Source organism: Equus caballus, chromosome 24 (assembly GCF_041296265.1).
Source record: "Equus caballus isolate H_3958 breed thoroughbred chromosome 24, TB-T2T, whole genome shotgun sequence".
Lineage (NCBI taxonomy): Eukaryota > Metazoa > Chordata > Mammalia > Perissodactyla > Equidae > Equus > Equus caballus.
This window is the reverse complement of record NC_091707.1, coordinates 34,400,194-34,412,850: the sequence shown is the minus strand read 5'-3', so window position 1 is coordinate 34,412,850 and position 12,657 is coordinate 34,400,194. Positions and strand designations below refer to the sequence as shown.

The 12,657-nt window shown below is 46.0% G+C and overlaps 1 protein-coding gene across 1 annotated transcript in view; it reads right to left on the bottom strand.

Moving 5' to 3' along the window:
* IFT43 (intraflagellar transport 43) overlaps positions 1–12,657 on the bottom strand; it is a 77,722-nt gene that overhangs the window by 15,259 nt on the left and 49,806 nt on the right. Inside the window, exons 4-5 of the mRNA XM_023628146.2 lie at positions 8,731–8,763; positions 8,017–8,063 (exon numbers count right to left, since the gene is read on the bottom strand). Coding sequence (XP_023483914.1) covers positions 8,017–8,063; positions 8,731–8,763 — 80 coding nt within the window. The remainder of the gene's footprint in view (positions 1–8,016; positions 8,064–8,730; positions 8,764–12,657) is intronic.

Genomic DNA, 12,657 nt, shown 5'->3' with positions numbered 1-12,657 from the left:
CTAATTCCACTGACAGTCTAGCATCTCACATCTCATCCAGCCTCGTTGCTTGGCTGTGTTCAGCCACTTTTACCTATTTTCCCTGTTGACATGGATAGAAAATTGAGCAATTACCCTTAAACTCAGAGTGCTCAGATCATCTAGATTGCTACACACGCAGAATTAAGCCCCCGACTGCCTCTGGCTACAAGTGGCTCAACTCAGCTCATCCTTTAGGAATTAAACACTTTTTGGTTGGCCATAAGGATTTATTATTCCTAAGGTTTTGAAGTAGTCGATGCTGTCAAAACTGGACCTCAGGATGCAAAGAGCACAGCCCTCTCCAGTGTGGATGAGGTGTGCCCAAGAGGCCCTGGGAGCTGCCAGGAAGAGGGAGTTCTAATTCCACCCAGTGTCCCGGGTTATGCCAAAAGGCAATGGTTAAATGCAAGAAAGCTCTAATCCTTTTTTTAAGCTCCTGTTTTCAGAGACTTTTTCACTTTTTAAAGACAGATTTGGGGGCTCACAAGTTCTTTCCTAACTTGAATTTAGCTCTGAGATAAATTTGAAACTTGAGTCCGTATCTAATTGTTTTCAGAGGTTATTTCAACCCGAATATTGTTTATCTTTTTTAAAGACAAAGAATTTCTTTCCTCCAGTTTGTGTGCCTCTCAATGTTCATCTTTAAGGTTTCATGTTCTACCCAGAGTTCACCTTCTGAGAGCCGCAAGAGACCAAACAGGCCTGGAAATGCTCTGGGGTTAGAAAGGTGACATGACTTTGCACCTGCTGTCTCCTCCACCAGGGTCCCCCATGCCCCCAACTCCCCTCTCCCCTTCCTGGTAACTTTTACTCTCCCTTCAAGTTCAAGTTTAAAAGTCACTCTTCCGAGTGGCCTTCTCTCATCACCGGGTCCGGGTCTCATCATCTTCATGTCATTTTCTCCAATAGCACCCTGCACTCTCCGTTCAGTGGACTCAATCAGTTTGTCCTAGGAACTCATTAGTTGTGTGACTGTTTAGTCCCTATTTCTCCAACTATACTGTAAGCTGTATGAGGACAAGAACTAAGGGTTTTTCCATTCATATCCCCAGTGCTTGGTCCCATGCATCACACGTGGTAGGTATTCAACAAATGGTGGTTAAATGAATGAATGAATGACTTGCCCAAAGTCACTTACAGAGGATGGGTTCACTCCTATTCCAGATCCAACATTCTTTCTCTAACACCATACAACCCTCCATGACCAGGAAGTCTAAAGGCCTTAGGGCAAACCAGAAACTTGATTCTCAAAATAGGAATGGATGATTATGCCACTAAAGGATGGTCGCGTAAAGAGGAAAGATCAGTTTTGCCATCCTACAATTTTGGGACCCTAAGGTCATTCTGGGGCTCTGGATATCCATCATTCTCAGCTATTCTCATAATCATGAATCCCAACTTCCCTGAAGCATTGTGTCAGCTCCAGCTGTGTGTGATTCTACCTCGAACTGGCAAATTAGATGATTGGCAACCTTCAAGCTTCATTAAAGGCAGTTTATGTGGGGATGGTGAATATCTGCTGTGGAGAACAGACCAGAAGCAGAACCAGCTCCTCTCCTGCCCACTGTGAATTCTGCAGTCATTCTCCATGTGGAGTCCCTCCTTATGCCAGGCAACTTACCTGGAAGGCCTTTCACATTCTTCTCTACCTCCTATCCATCCTTCAGGATCCGGCACAAGTTCTTTCTTCTTCCTGAAGTGCCCTTGGCCCACAGGGATGGCTTCCACTTCTGAACTCACGGCCCTTAATAATCTAAGTCACCCGTACAGCAACCACCATTTGCTGCCTTTCCATCCATGCTACTGTTGTCTTAGCTATTTAACTCTTGTATTGCTTTTCATCTTGTATGTTTTGTCTCCCCAACAAAGTTCTGAATTCTTTTAGAGCAGAGCCCTATAAGGTCTTATGAAGGATTTGCAAACCACTTCCCAAAGGCCTAATCCAACCAGCAGATGCCTATAAAGTGACTTTTAAAAATTCTTTCTTTTTTGAAATATGAATTTGAAAACTTTTAGGCTATGACGTCTCCTCTCTGGGTTCACCACAGGCTCCATCATTCTTCATTGTCATACAATTCTGCTGTTTCATGTGTTTACGTCATCTGCCTGGCCCCTAAAGGCCTCAGAGCTTGTAGCCTGCCATGGTCTTGCAAACAGTCTGCCTGTAGAACGTTCTGATTAACCAACAGATCCCAAAACCCTTCTAAACGACACTCACTCTCCGTTTCTCATTCTAAAAACACACCTTATCTTAAAAGCTCCTTTTTCCTCTATTTTTCTGTTCTCTTCCCTTGGAAGCCTGAGATATCAATGGAGGGGAGGAAGTGCTTCTCTCTCTCCCTGGAACCTTCCCAGGGGAAGAAGGAGCAACGTGTACCAAGACTGAAGCTTGGGAGGCTGCACGCTGAGAAATCTCTCTAGAGAGACATGGCTCCTAGAAAAGGGGAGGGGAAGATGGGAGGGCATTTCTCACTAGATCAGAAGCTCCTGGCGGGCAAGGACTGTCTTACTCATCACTGTCTCCAGCATCTGCAGCAGTACTGGCCACAGGAAGCACTGTGTGAAAACTTGCTGGCTTTCCTCACTAAGGCTAGTGGTGGAAGGAGCCCACCTGCCTGGAGGGGACCCTGGACCTTAGAGCCTCATTCCCATTTCCCGAGATTATTCTTCTCCTTTGAGATTGCTCGCCAGTCACCCACCTCTGCCAAGTAAACCCAGCCCCTTCCCAGGTGACGATGCTCCTTGCACTAACGACCTCAAAGAATCTGGATGTGATTTCATTAAGGGAATTAGCAGGTTCCCTTGCAGGTGCCCAAAGATCTGCTTAATGTCATTGTTGAATGAGCATCCGTGGATGATTCAGGGCAATCATTTGTGGAGTCTGCCTACCCACTGGTTATTGTAAGTTCAAAGGAGCAGCCTTCACTAGCCAACCAAGTAATTCTCTGAGCAAAGATAATTCTAGAAACTAGTTATATGTAACATATGATTCCTACTACATAATGGATTCTAAACATTCACATACAGTGAAATGGACTAAGTCAAGTGTGAAGTGTAACATATGAGCTGATTTTCCATTAAAGGACTCGGGCATAACTGCTTGGAAAACAGATTTATGCTGGGGAAGAGGCACCTCTCCCAGAAGGTAAAACCAAGTGCACTCTCCGACAAGGAAGGGGTTCAGGCTTCAAACCTCCAGGGCCAAAATAAAGGCCAAATCACAAATTTCACATTCCAAGTTTATAAAGGGGAAAAACATACTAGAGATATTCTCTGAAAATATATTTCTTCTCTCCTTCCTTAATGAAACTGTATTAAGCATCCTATCAATAAGGGAGGGACTCTTTATTACAAACCTGGGAGCTGGCATTAATACAACCTACCTGTGGAAGGAGATGCCAACATGGCTGAGGGTCGTACCATTTGTTACAGCTCAGAGGTCAAGAGCAAGGACTCTGGGGTGAAGACCTGTATTCACATTCCAGTGCTGGCCAGTGCAGCATTGGTGGTAGAGTGGTGAGCACAGCTGTCTCCCCAATCCTGGCACTGTCACTTACTAGTTGTGTGACCTCGAGCAAGGTTACCTTTCTTGTCTTAGTCTACTCATCTTTAAAACAGGGACAGTGAACAATCCAAATGTCCACTAACAGGTGAACAGATAACCAAAATGTGCTATGTCCACACAATGGGATATTACTCACCAATAAATGAAACAGGCTGATGATACACACAACAACCTAGATGAATCTCAAAATCAGTACAATGAGTGAAAAAAGCCAGACACAAAAGTGTACATACATATGGTTCAGTTTAAATAAAATTCCAAAAAAATGCAAACCACTCTATAGTGACCAAAAACAGATCAGTAGTTGCCTGAGAGACAAGGGCAGAGGAAGGATGGACTGGAAAGAGGTATGAGAAACTTCCAGGGGTGATGGAAATGTTCTGCATATTGACTGTGGCAGTGGCTGCATGGAGTGTATACATCTGTCAAAACTCAGATCGTGCACTTTAAATGGATGCAGTTTATTACCCTCAATAAAGTAGATTTTAGAAAACTTTCCCATAGATCTGTTTTGAGAATTAAACGAGAAAACATGTAAAACCTTAGGCTTAGGCTTAGTAGCTGGTACATGGTTAACGTTTGGTGATGAATGGTGACAGTAGTGATGCTGGTAGACACTGTGGTATGAGAGCAGCGCGTTCTCTTGAGAGTCAGAAGACCAGACTTCCTCTTTGAGTCCTGCTATTTTGTATAAGAATCTCTAGGCCTCAATTTTGTAACATGTCAAATGACGGGTTTGGCCAAGAAGGCCTACAGAGTTGCTTAAAGCTGCAATAATTTAATTCTAATGTGATGATGCCACAAGGGCAGCCAGCACAACCTGCTAATAACGTGCACTTGTAATGTGTGTAAACTTTAGCATGCAGAAGATTTTGCTGTAACATTTAGCAGTTACTTCTTGAAATGTAGCATTTTCATACACTGAAAACAATGGAGAAAGTAAGATTTCATAAGTCCTTTGAAGGGAGTTGGAAAGAGGCTCAAGTTAGGGTAGGGAAAGGCCTGGAGAAGATACTAGCTGAGTAAACCTTCTGTAGACCATGAATTGAACAAGCACCTCAAAGCTATCAGCATCATAATTTCCAGACACACTGCTCCTTAACGACCTAACAGCTTTGTCACTGGCTGGAAGGGACCCTGCCTCCTTGAGTCCTTTGGTACATCCTTCTGGATGCACTACGCAACCAACGGCTGAAGTAACAGACAATGTGTGCGGACAGGAAGATCAAAAGTGTGGGCAGCAGCCACCAATCACTGAGCCACCACACCTGCCAGTTTAGCTCTGGCAGAAGACATCCTAGGTACATGTCTGAGAAAAGAGACTTTGGAACAGAAATGCAAGATACCTTATTCAATAGGGTCATTGGGAATTATTAGTGGGTGGAGAAGTTTGACAGTTAAAGGGAGTTTAGTGAGTAGAACTAAGAAGAAGGTCTGGCAAAAAGAAATGAGCTTGTCAATAAGAGATAATGGAAAAAGCAAAGAACAGTGCGAAGAATGATGAGACCATGCTCATAAGCTCTTACTAAATCTTAGAGTGTAGACTGAATTCCTGACCTCCAGTGACTACCATTCTACCTTAAAAACCCTTTGGAAATGAGGCAGAAAAGTACTTTTTTCATGATTCCCATCCTCTCCAGTCCTCAGTCCTGGCTTTAGGGGCACTGGAGAAGGGCTGTCCAACTTCAGTGTGCAAAATATTCATCCAGGGAGCTTATTTAAATTAATGCAGATCTCTGAGCCCCAACTCCAGTTTCTGATTTGTGGCTGGCCTGGGAATCTGTATTTTAACCATCATCCCAGAATATTTCACATATGTCCTATATGGCGCTCACCCCAACCCTGTGAGGTAGCTAAAGCACAGGTAATCATGCAAGTTTCCTACATTTAATTCCCTCCTTCACTTGTAGTTGAATGCAAAGGCTAGTTAATAGGATGGTCTGGACTCCACTCCTAGCCATGAGATAGTAATTGGTACTGGACTTGCCTTCCTGCTGTAAACAGTTAGAAAACTGGAAAAAATATAAGACACAACTGTTTTCAGACAGTGGACAACAGGTAGCACAGGACTGTGACCCCTAAGAGAAGGGAAACACTGACGTGAGGCCCAGCGGTCACCCTGGCTTTCGGCCTTTAGGTACTTCCTGGACACTGGCACAGGGAGGAGGAACCCCAAATAGAGCATGGAGGTCCTGCTGAGTTGAGGAGACAGAGGTCAAAGTTCAGGAGGCTGAGGGGGCTGGAATGTGAGAAGCAGAGTAGGAGAGAGAAGGAGTGGTGCAGCAGAAGAGCTCCAGAAATGCAGACTGACTGCATACTAAGCTGTGTATGCATAGGGCCAAACTCCACAAGGCTGGGCAAACTACCAGGAAGGTGTGAGCCGAGCCATCCCGAGAGCTCATACAGAACTGGAAGAGGCTCGGCTCCACTGAGGCAGAGGGGAGAGTCCTTGGTGAACCACCAGGCACTCAGTGGAGACACCCGAGTGTCTCCGCGTTTACAGCTAACTCTAGACTTGCCCCAATAAAGCTTAAGAACAATTCCCAAAAAGATCAAGTTGATCAACAAATACGTCAACTGCCTACCAAAACAAATATATCAGTCTTTAAAGAAACTCAACAAAGTCATTCACGATGGCCAACGTCCAATCAAAAAACTACTATCGTGTGAAGAAGCAGAAAAATATGACTTGTAACCAGAAGAAAAATCAGTCAACAGAAACAGCTTCAGAAAAGACAGAGATGATAGAATTAGCAGAAAAGGACTTTAAAACAGCTACTAAAAAGGCTACTTTTGAGGATAAAATAAACATGAACAGAGTAAGGAGATAAATGGGAGATATATAAAGATATAGATGTATCTACATATACAGAACTGAATGGAGCTTCCAGAGCTGAAAATACATCTGAAATAACAAATTCACTGGATGGGCTTAAGAGCAGATTAGACACTGTGGAAGAAAAGATGAGTTACACAGCAATAGAACAATCGAAACTGAAGTACAGAGTTTAAATGGACTAGGAAAAAAACAAACCAAAACAGAGCCTCAATGACCTTGTGGCAATTTCAACTGATACAACCCACATACCTGAAACTGGAGTCCCAGAAGGAGTAAGAGTGAGAAAGATATACTTCAAGAAATAATGGCTAACATTCTCGGAATCAGATGAAAACTTTAAATCCACAGACTCAAGATGTTCAAGGAGAATAAACACAAACTAAACCACACCAAGGGGCATCACAACCAAATTGCTGAAAATAACTGATAGAGGGAAATAAATCTTAAAAGCAGCCAGAGGAGATAAAGACACGCTGTGTACAGGGGAACAAAGACAAGAGTTACCACTGACTTCTCGTCAGAAACAATGCAAGCCAGGGGACGATGAAATAACTGTTTCAAGTGCTAAAAGAGGAAAAAAGGTGTCAGCCTAGAATTCTGTATCTGGTGAAAAGTAAAGACATTTTCAGACAAACAAGGCTGAGAGAATCTGTTGCCAGAGGACCTGGCAACGTTTTTTGCTCTACAAAAAAAGGTTAAATGAAGTTCTTCAGGCACAAGGAAAATGATACCAGATGGAAACTGAGTTCTACACAAAGGAATAGTGTGGAAATGGTAAATATGTGGGTTAAGAAAAAAGGGCTTTGATAATTTAAGTCCCAAATATAACCTCCCCTTGAGTAGGTTTCTCGTAAAAAGTACACACAAACTTTATCTTTTCTCTCGAGTTTTGAACAGAGGCTTCAGCTGGGACGTGGCTGCTGGCTGTCTTAGTGCTGGTTTCTCCCTCATTTACCTCGTAGCCATTAACTGACTACTATGTGTCATGAATCTGAGAGGCAAAGATAACTAAGACCTGGGTCCACCATCAAGGAGCTCAGAGCCTGGTGGGAAGAACAAGCAAGCCAACCAAGAGTTAAAGGGTGACGGTCACTTAGCTCTGTGACCATGGGCAATTTACTTAATCTCTCTGTACTTTAGACTATAAAATGGGGATAATAAGAGTACTATCTCGTAGGGTTGCTGTGAAGATTAAATGCTTTGACATCTATAAAGTGGTAGAACGGTGCCTGGGACCTAATAAACACCTAATAAATATTAGCTATTGTTGCTGCTGTTGTTACAGTGGCGGTCTGCCCAGGAGGTTGTGGAGCACAGAGAAAGAACATCCGAGACAGAGAGAAGTAGGAGGGGAAGGGAAGACATTTCAGAGGAGCTGATGCTTCTGCTAAGCTCTGAAGGATGACGAGCGTTAGTGGATAAAGAAGGGGGTGAGGTACTCCAGACGTGAAACAGCGTGTGGGGACGAGGCCCCTGCAGATGCATTCCGTAAGGCCACAGCAAACAGTGCCTTAGCTGTGGCCCAGGAAACGCTCCGGGGGCTCTGGGACCTCTCTAGAGGCCCTTCGGACATCCTCCAAGGGCATCTTACCTCCTCCGTCATCTGATCCATCCAGGCTGTGCTGTCTGAGGCGGTGACTGCCCCCAAAAAGAAGGAAAGGAAAGCAGAAAATGAGTTTCAAACACAGAAAGAAACAACCCAAATTTTTATAGTATCCATTCTTTCTCCTAGATGAAAATGTCTCTGGACACATTTTCCTCCACTGACTTGGTCAAATCTAATCAGGCAATGGGGTGTGCCATGTACGGCTGCACAGGTTGTGCAGTGCACCATTCCACAGGGCAGCATCTCACCGACTATGGTATGGATGCTCCTCCCACCCCTGCAGGGGGGAAATTCAGTGGCCCTGCATTCACACTCCATCTTTACCCAGAAACCTTCTTTCTTTTTGATATAAGTCCTAGGAGAAGGCTAGGTTTAGAAAGCTGGCACTGCTTCCGCCCATCTATAATCACAAAGCAGAGCCCATGGGTCAGGACTGTGAAAGCTGAACATCCAATGCTAAAATCCACAGGGTGGGAAATGATATGAGCATCAATGCCGGCCTCCAGACCTTCAGCTGAGGAAGCAGCATGAACCAAACCCTTGACTCAGGATGCATAACTCCAGCCCCAGACCACAGCCACATTCATACTGTCTATTTTTGGATGCTGGGTTCAACCCAGGCTCAACAGATAAGGACCACCAAGACTGCACTGTTGACAAAGGTCACCAGAGGATGCCATGAGAATACTGGAAACATACTCTTCTATTTCTTCAGAAGCCCTCCTTCCTGACCTGAAAAAGAGAAAGGCAAGGTTATGAGGACCCACTAGTCTGACGCCCTGGTGTGGTATATCAGAGTGGGGGTTTCAAAAGTGGGGGCAAATTAGCATATCCCAAGTGCCTTATTTGTCTGGGTTACTCTTAAAGACCAAGGTCCATAACCATCATGAGAATTACAGACACTGTGAATGTCTCCTGATAGCCTGATTTCAGCATAATTCCAAATTAAATTGTTGAGTCTAAGTACAGGTTAAGTGAGAAGCTCAAAACTCCAATGGATATAGATGGTAGAGTGCCTTCCTTCAAGAATTAACTGACCAATGTAGAGAGCACGTTCTCAGGACTGAGGCCTTGGGTCTTATTTGGAGCAGCTGTGACAGCACGTGGCACTTCCAAGGGCAAAAAGGGATGAACCAGCCACACAGGTCAGGCTGCAGGTTCAGAGTCTGTCTTTCTGTATCCTCCCCGTGAAGGACTAGAAGACCCTGTGAGTGATGCTGGGGGACTAGTGCCCTTGAGACATTCCACAAGAAGAGGAAGCCTGTCACACACAGATGCTTATCTAACGCGCTGGTTCTCAGACTTGAATGTGCATAAGAACCATCCGGGAAGCTCGTCAGACACGCAAACTGCTGGGCCCGGCAGCCAGAGTCTTCTGGGTCAGCTGGTCCAGGGGAGGAGGAGCCCAGGAATATTGCATCTCAAACAGGTTTCCAGTAATTCTCATCCAACTACTGACACTCTGAGACCCTGATCCGAAGTTCTCTAACTGAGACGGCAAGACGTTGACGATTGTTAAAGTTGGGTGTTGGGGACATGATGATTGCTTTTCTGTATGTCTGAAAATTTCCACAAGAACAGAGCTTTTGGTTTTTTAATGAATTCTTTTCAGTCAGAAATCAGTCACCGTGACGAGCAGGGACAAAGTGGTGGTCATGTCCTAACAGCCAGGAGTCAGGAGGCATGAGGAGGCCCTCGACAGGGCGGGGCCCGCAAGCCTCCCCAGAAAGAGCTATATCAGAACCAACCAGCAATTGCAAAATGCAAAGCACAAAATGCAACCACAAAATGCAAAGAATTCCCCCAAGAGTATAATCATAAATTAAGCCTAAGTTTAAGTAGACTACTTCCCATGAAATTTATCAAGGCACTCTTAAAAAAGAGAGAGAAAGGAAGGAAGAAAGAATTTCGGCTGAAGTCAGGGAGGGAGAAGAGAATGGGCAGGTGAAGTGGGAAGAACAGGATGGAACCAATCTGAGGAGTCTCCCAGGGTGCAGTTTTTGATTCTTAAAGGGCCAAGTAGAGAGACTGAGCCACTAGGGGCACGAGGGCGAGCGGGACAGAAAGGGCAGTAGGAGGTCACCAAAGGTCCATGCCACAGGGTGCGCGGGCATCCCCACTGTGGTGGTGCCGGCTGGTGCAGGTTTCCAGGGCTGTTCAAGTCAAAGGAATCCTATACGTGGAGCCCCTGGCAGCCGCCAAAGCTGCCTTCTGCCTGTGTGGGAGGCTCCGCTCCAAGCTCACAGAGTCCCCAGGAACACTGCCTCTAATTGTCCTGGTGGACTTGAACTCTATAAACCTGCTGTCCAAATGACTCAGTAATATGTCACCAATGGCAGAAGGGCTTGGACAGAAACAGGGATCGGAGAAGAATAATGGGATTAAAGAGGCCAGGCAGACTAGGCCAGCACCTTCATTATGTACGGGCAAGAGACATGCCTCTGATTACCCTTAGGGTTTTGGACCGACTAGTTCCATCCTAAGCTATGTGCCACGGCAAGGTGCGGGGATTCTGTCGGAAGGAAACAATAATGATAATGCTAGTCTTCGGGGGAAGGCTGACTAATTGCCATTTATCCACTCCACGTCCAAAAAGGGGATGAGTTTCATATTCGGCGTAATTGCTGCTGAGCCCACATCCTGCTCTCTCTCACTCTAGGGGGAGCCAAGGATCCTCCTGAATCTCCAAGGAGCGAGATCAAACGGAGCCCTCAAGGATACACAGCAGGAATGCCCTCAGGTGCCATGTTCTCTCTCTCTCCGCATCTTGGCCAGCAGTAGCAGGTTCTGGGTGAGCCTTCTGCTCGGGAGATGGAAAGCCTAGTGGGGAGCTGGGTAGGGCCCTGGAGAAATGGCATGAAACACTCTGCTTTGGATAAAGTTGGCCACTTCTGGGCCGCGTCTAGCTTGCAGAGGAGTTTGGTCTGGATCACACTGCTGTTTATTTTTGTTTTGTTCTGTTTTAACGTGAATTCATTACCCAAACCGGGAGATTCTGTGCAAAAATCCAGATTTTGGAATTCTTCTAATACAAAGCCTGGCAACACAGGACCTGCGTTCCCACATGGAAAACTCAGGGAAGCTGAGCAGTGACTGCCCGGCTTCTACACGCCTGGGCTCCCCGCCCTCCCGAGCCCTGGGCGGCCCAGGACCAGCTCTTTATCACTGCCTCTGCCCCGCTGGTTCTCTTACAGAAGTTCAGCGGCCAGTGAAGTATTTCCTGTAGCTGTGCAGCTACCCAAAGTGAGAAAGCAAAAGGAAGACTAAGTGGGAAGCATGGTTTAGGAGAATTGGCAGAGTGCATTTCTTTATAGAAGTGCGAATATGCAAATAATCTGTACATGTATCTCAGTAATATAACTTAAGGTGCTATTCTGAAATAAAACTCCACTTCACAGATTTCCTTTACCTGCCTGGTCCCCAAAGGCACCTCAGGTCACGCAATGACACAGGGCCCAGTGCAAGGACACAGAATCTCCCACAATAGTGAGTCGTGACATCAACTGAGTGGGTTACCACCAGCCTTTCTAGTCTTTTTTTTTTTTTAATAGCACAGAGTAGAAAAAAGAGTGTACTGCAAATAGTAAGGACAAGTATTAAACTTCTTTTTTCAATTTTATATAGAGACATACTCATTCATGATATAGAGCGTGTTTTCAAACTATTGGTGACAGTTTAAAAAAAGGAGAACCCAGCGGCCTACCACTGGGATAGGCCACCAGGATAAGGAACCAAAGAAGGATTTGGGGCTGAAGTCCGGCCTCCCACAGATTGCGGCGGGGTGGGCTGCAGGCTGAGGTAGAGGATTGTGGGTTCTGGTTCCTCACTTCCTTTCAGACACACTTCTGAGGAAACTGTGTAGCCTGGTCCATCCCCCGAGGCTGTCCGCAGAGCTGTGGTCAGCTCTGGCCCAGGCTTCAGGTCTCTCACTGCACCCACGGCCCATATGCCTCTGTCCCCAGAAGTGGCTGTCGAGGGCTTGGGAACGTGACAGTTATACGAACACTGGCGAGACCACCTTACCCAGTAAAGCACCTTTCAGGACTCTTCCCTTCCACGCCTACGGACACCAGCCCAGCTGAGCTCTGGAAAAGCAGCGAAGCGGGTTTCAGCGGCACCCTTCTATAGGCAGGGCCATGGGGCACGGCGCTGCGTGCTTCACCCAAACACAGAGCTGGTGAGAGACGAGGCTGAAGCAAGAAGCCCCACCTCCTGACTTCCGCCACAGACTGCAAACACACTGCCCTGAGCCTTTTCAAGAGCAGAAACCCGCTGATGTTCAGATGTCCCCAGGGCACCCAGATATCTGTTTCGATTTGCTGTGCAGACAGTCCGTTCCTGACTTTCCATTCTTACGGAGGGCAAGAGATGGTATAGACAGAGAATCGAAAGCTGCAGAGAATCCTTTAAGCCAGCTGTTCTTAACCAGTGACGCACAACAGAATCACACCTGGGGAGCTTTCGCAGCGTCCTTGCGCTGGACCTCACCCCATGTCCCGCCTGAGGCAGTAATTTCTAGAAATGGGACCCAGTCACATAGAGGAGATCACCACCCTACACCTTATTTCAGAGAGTAGGCTGGACTCTCCAGTTGCTAAGCAGCAAAATGGAAACCTCTGCGCCTTA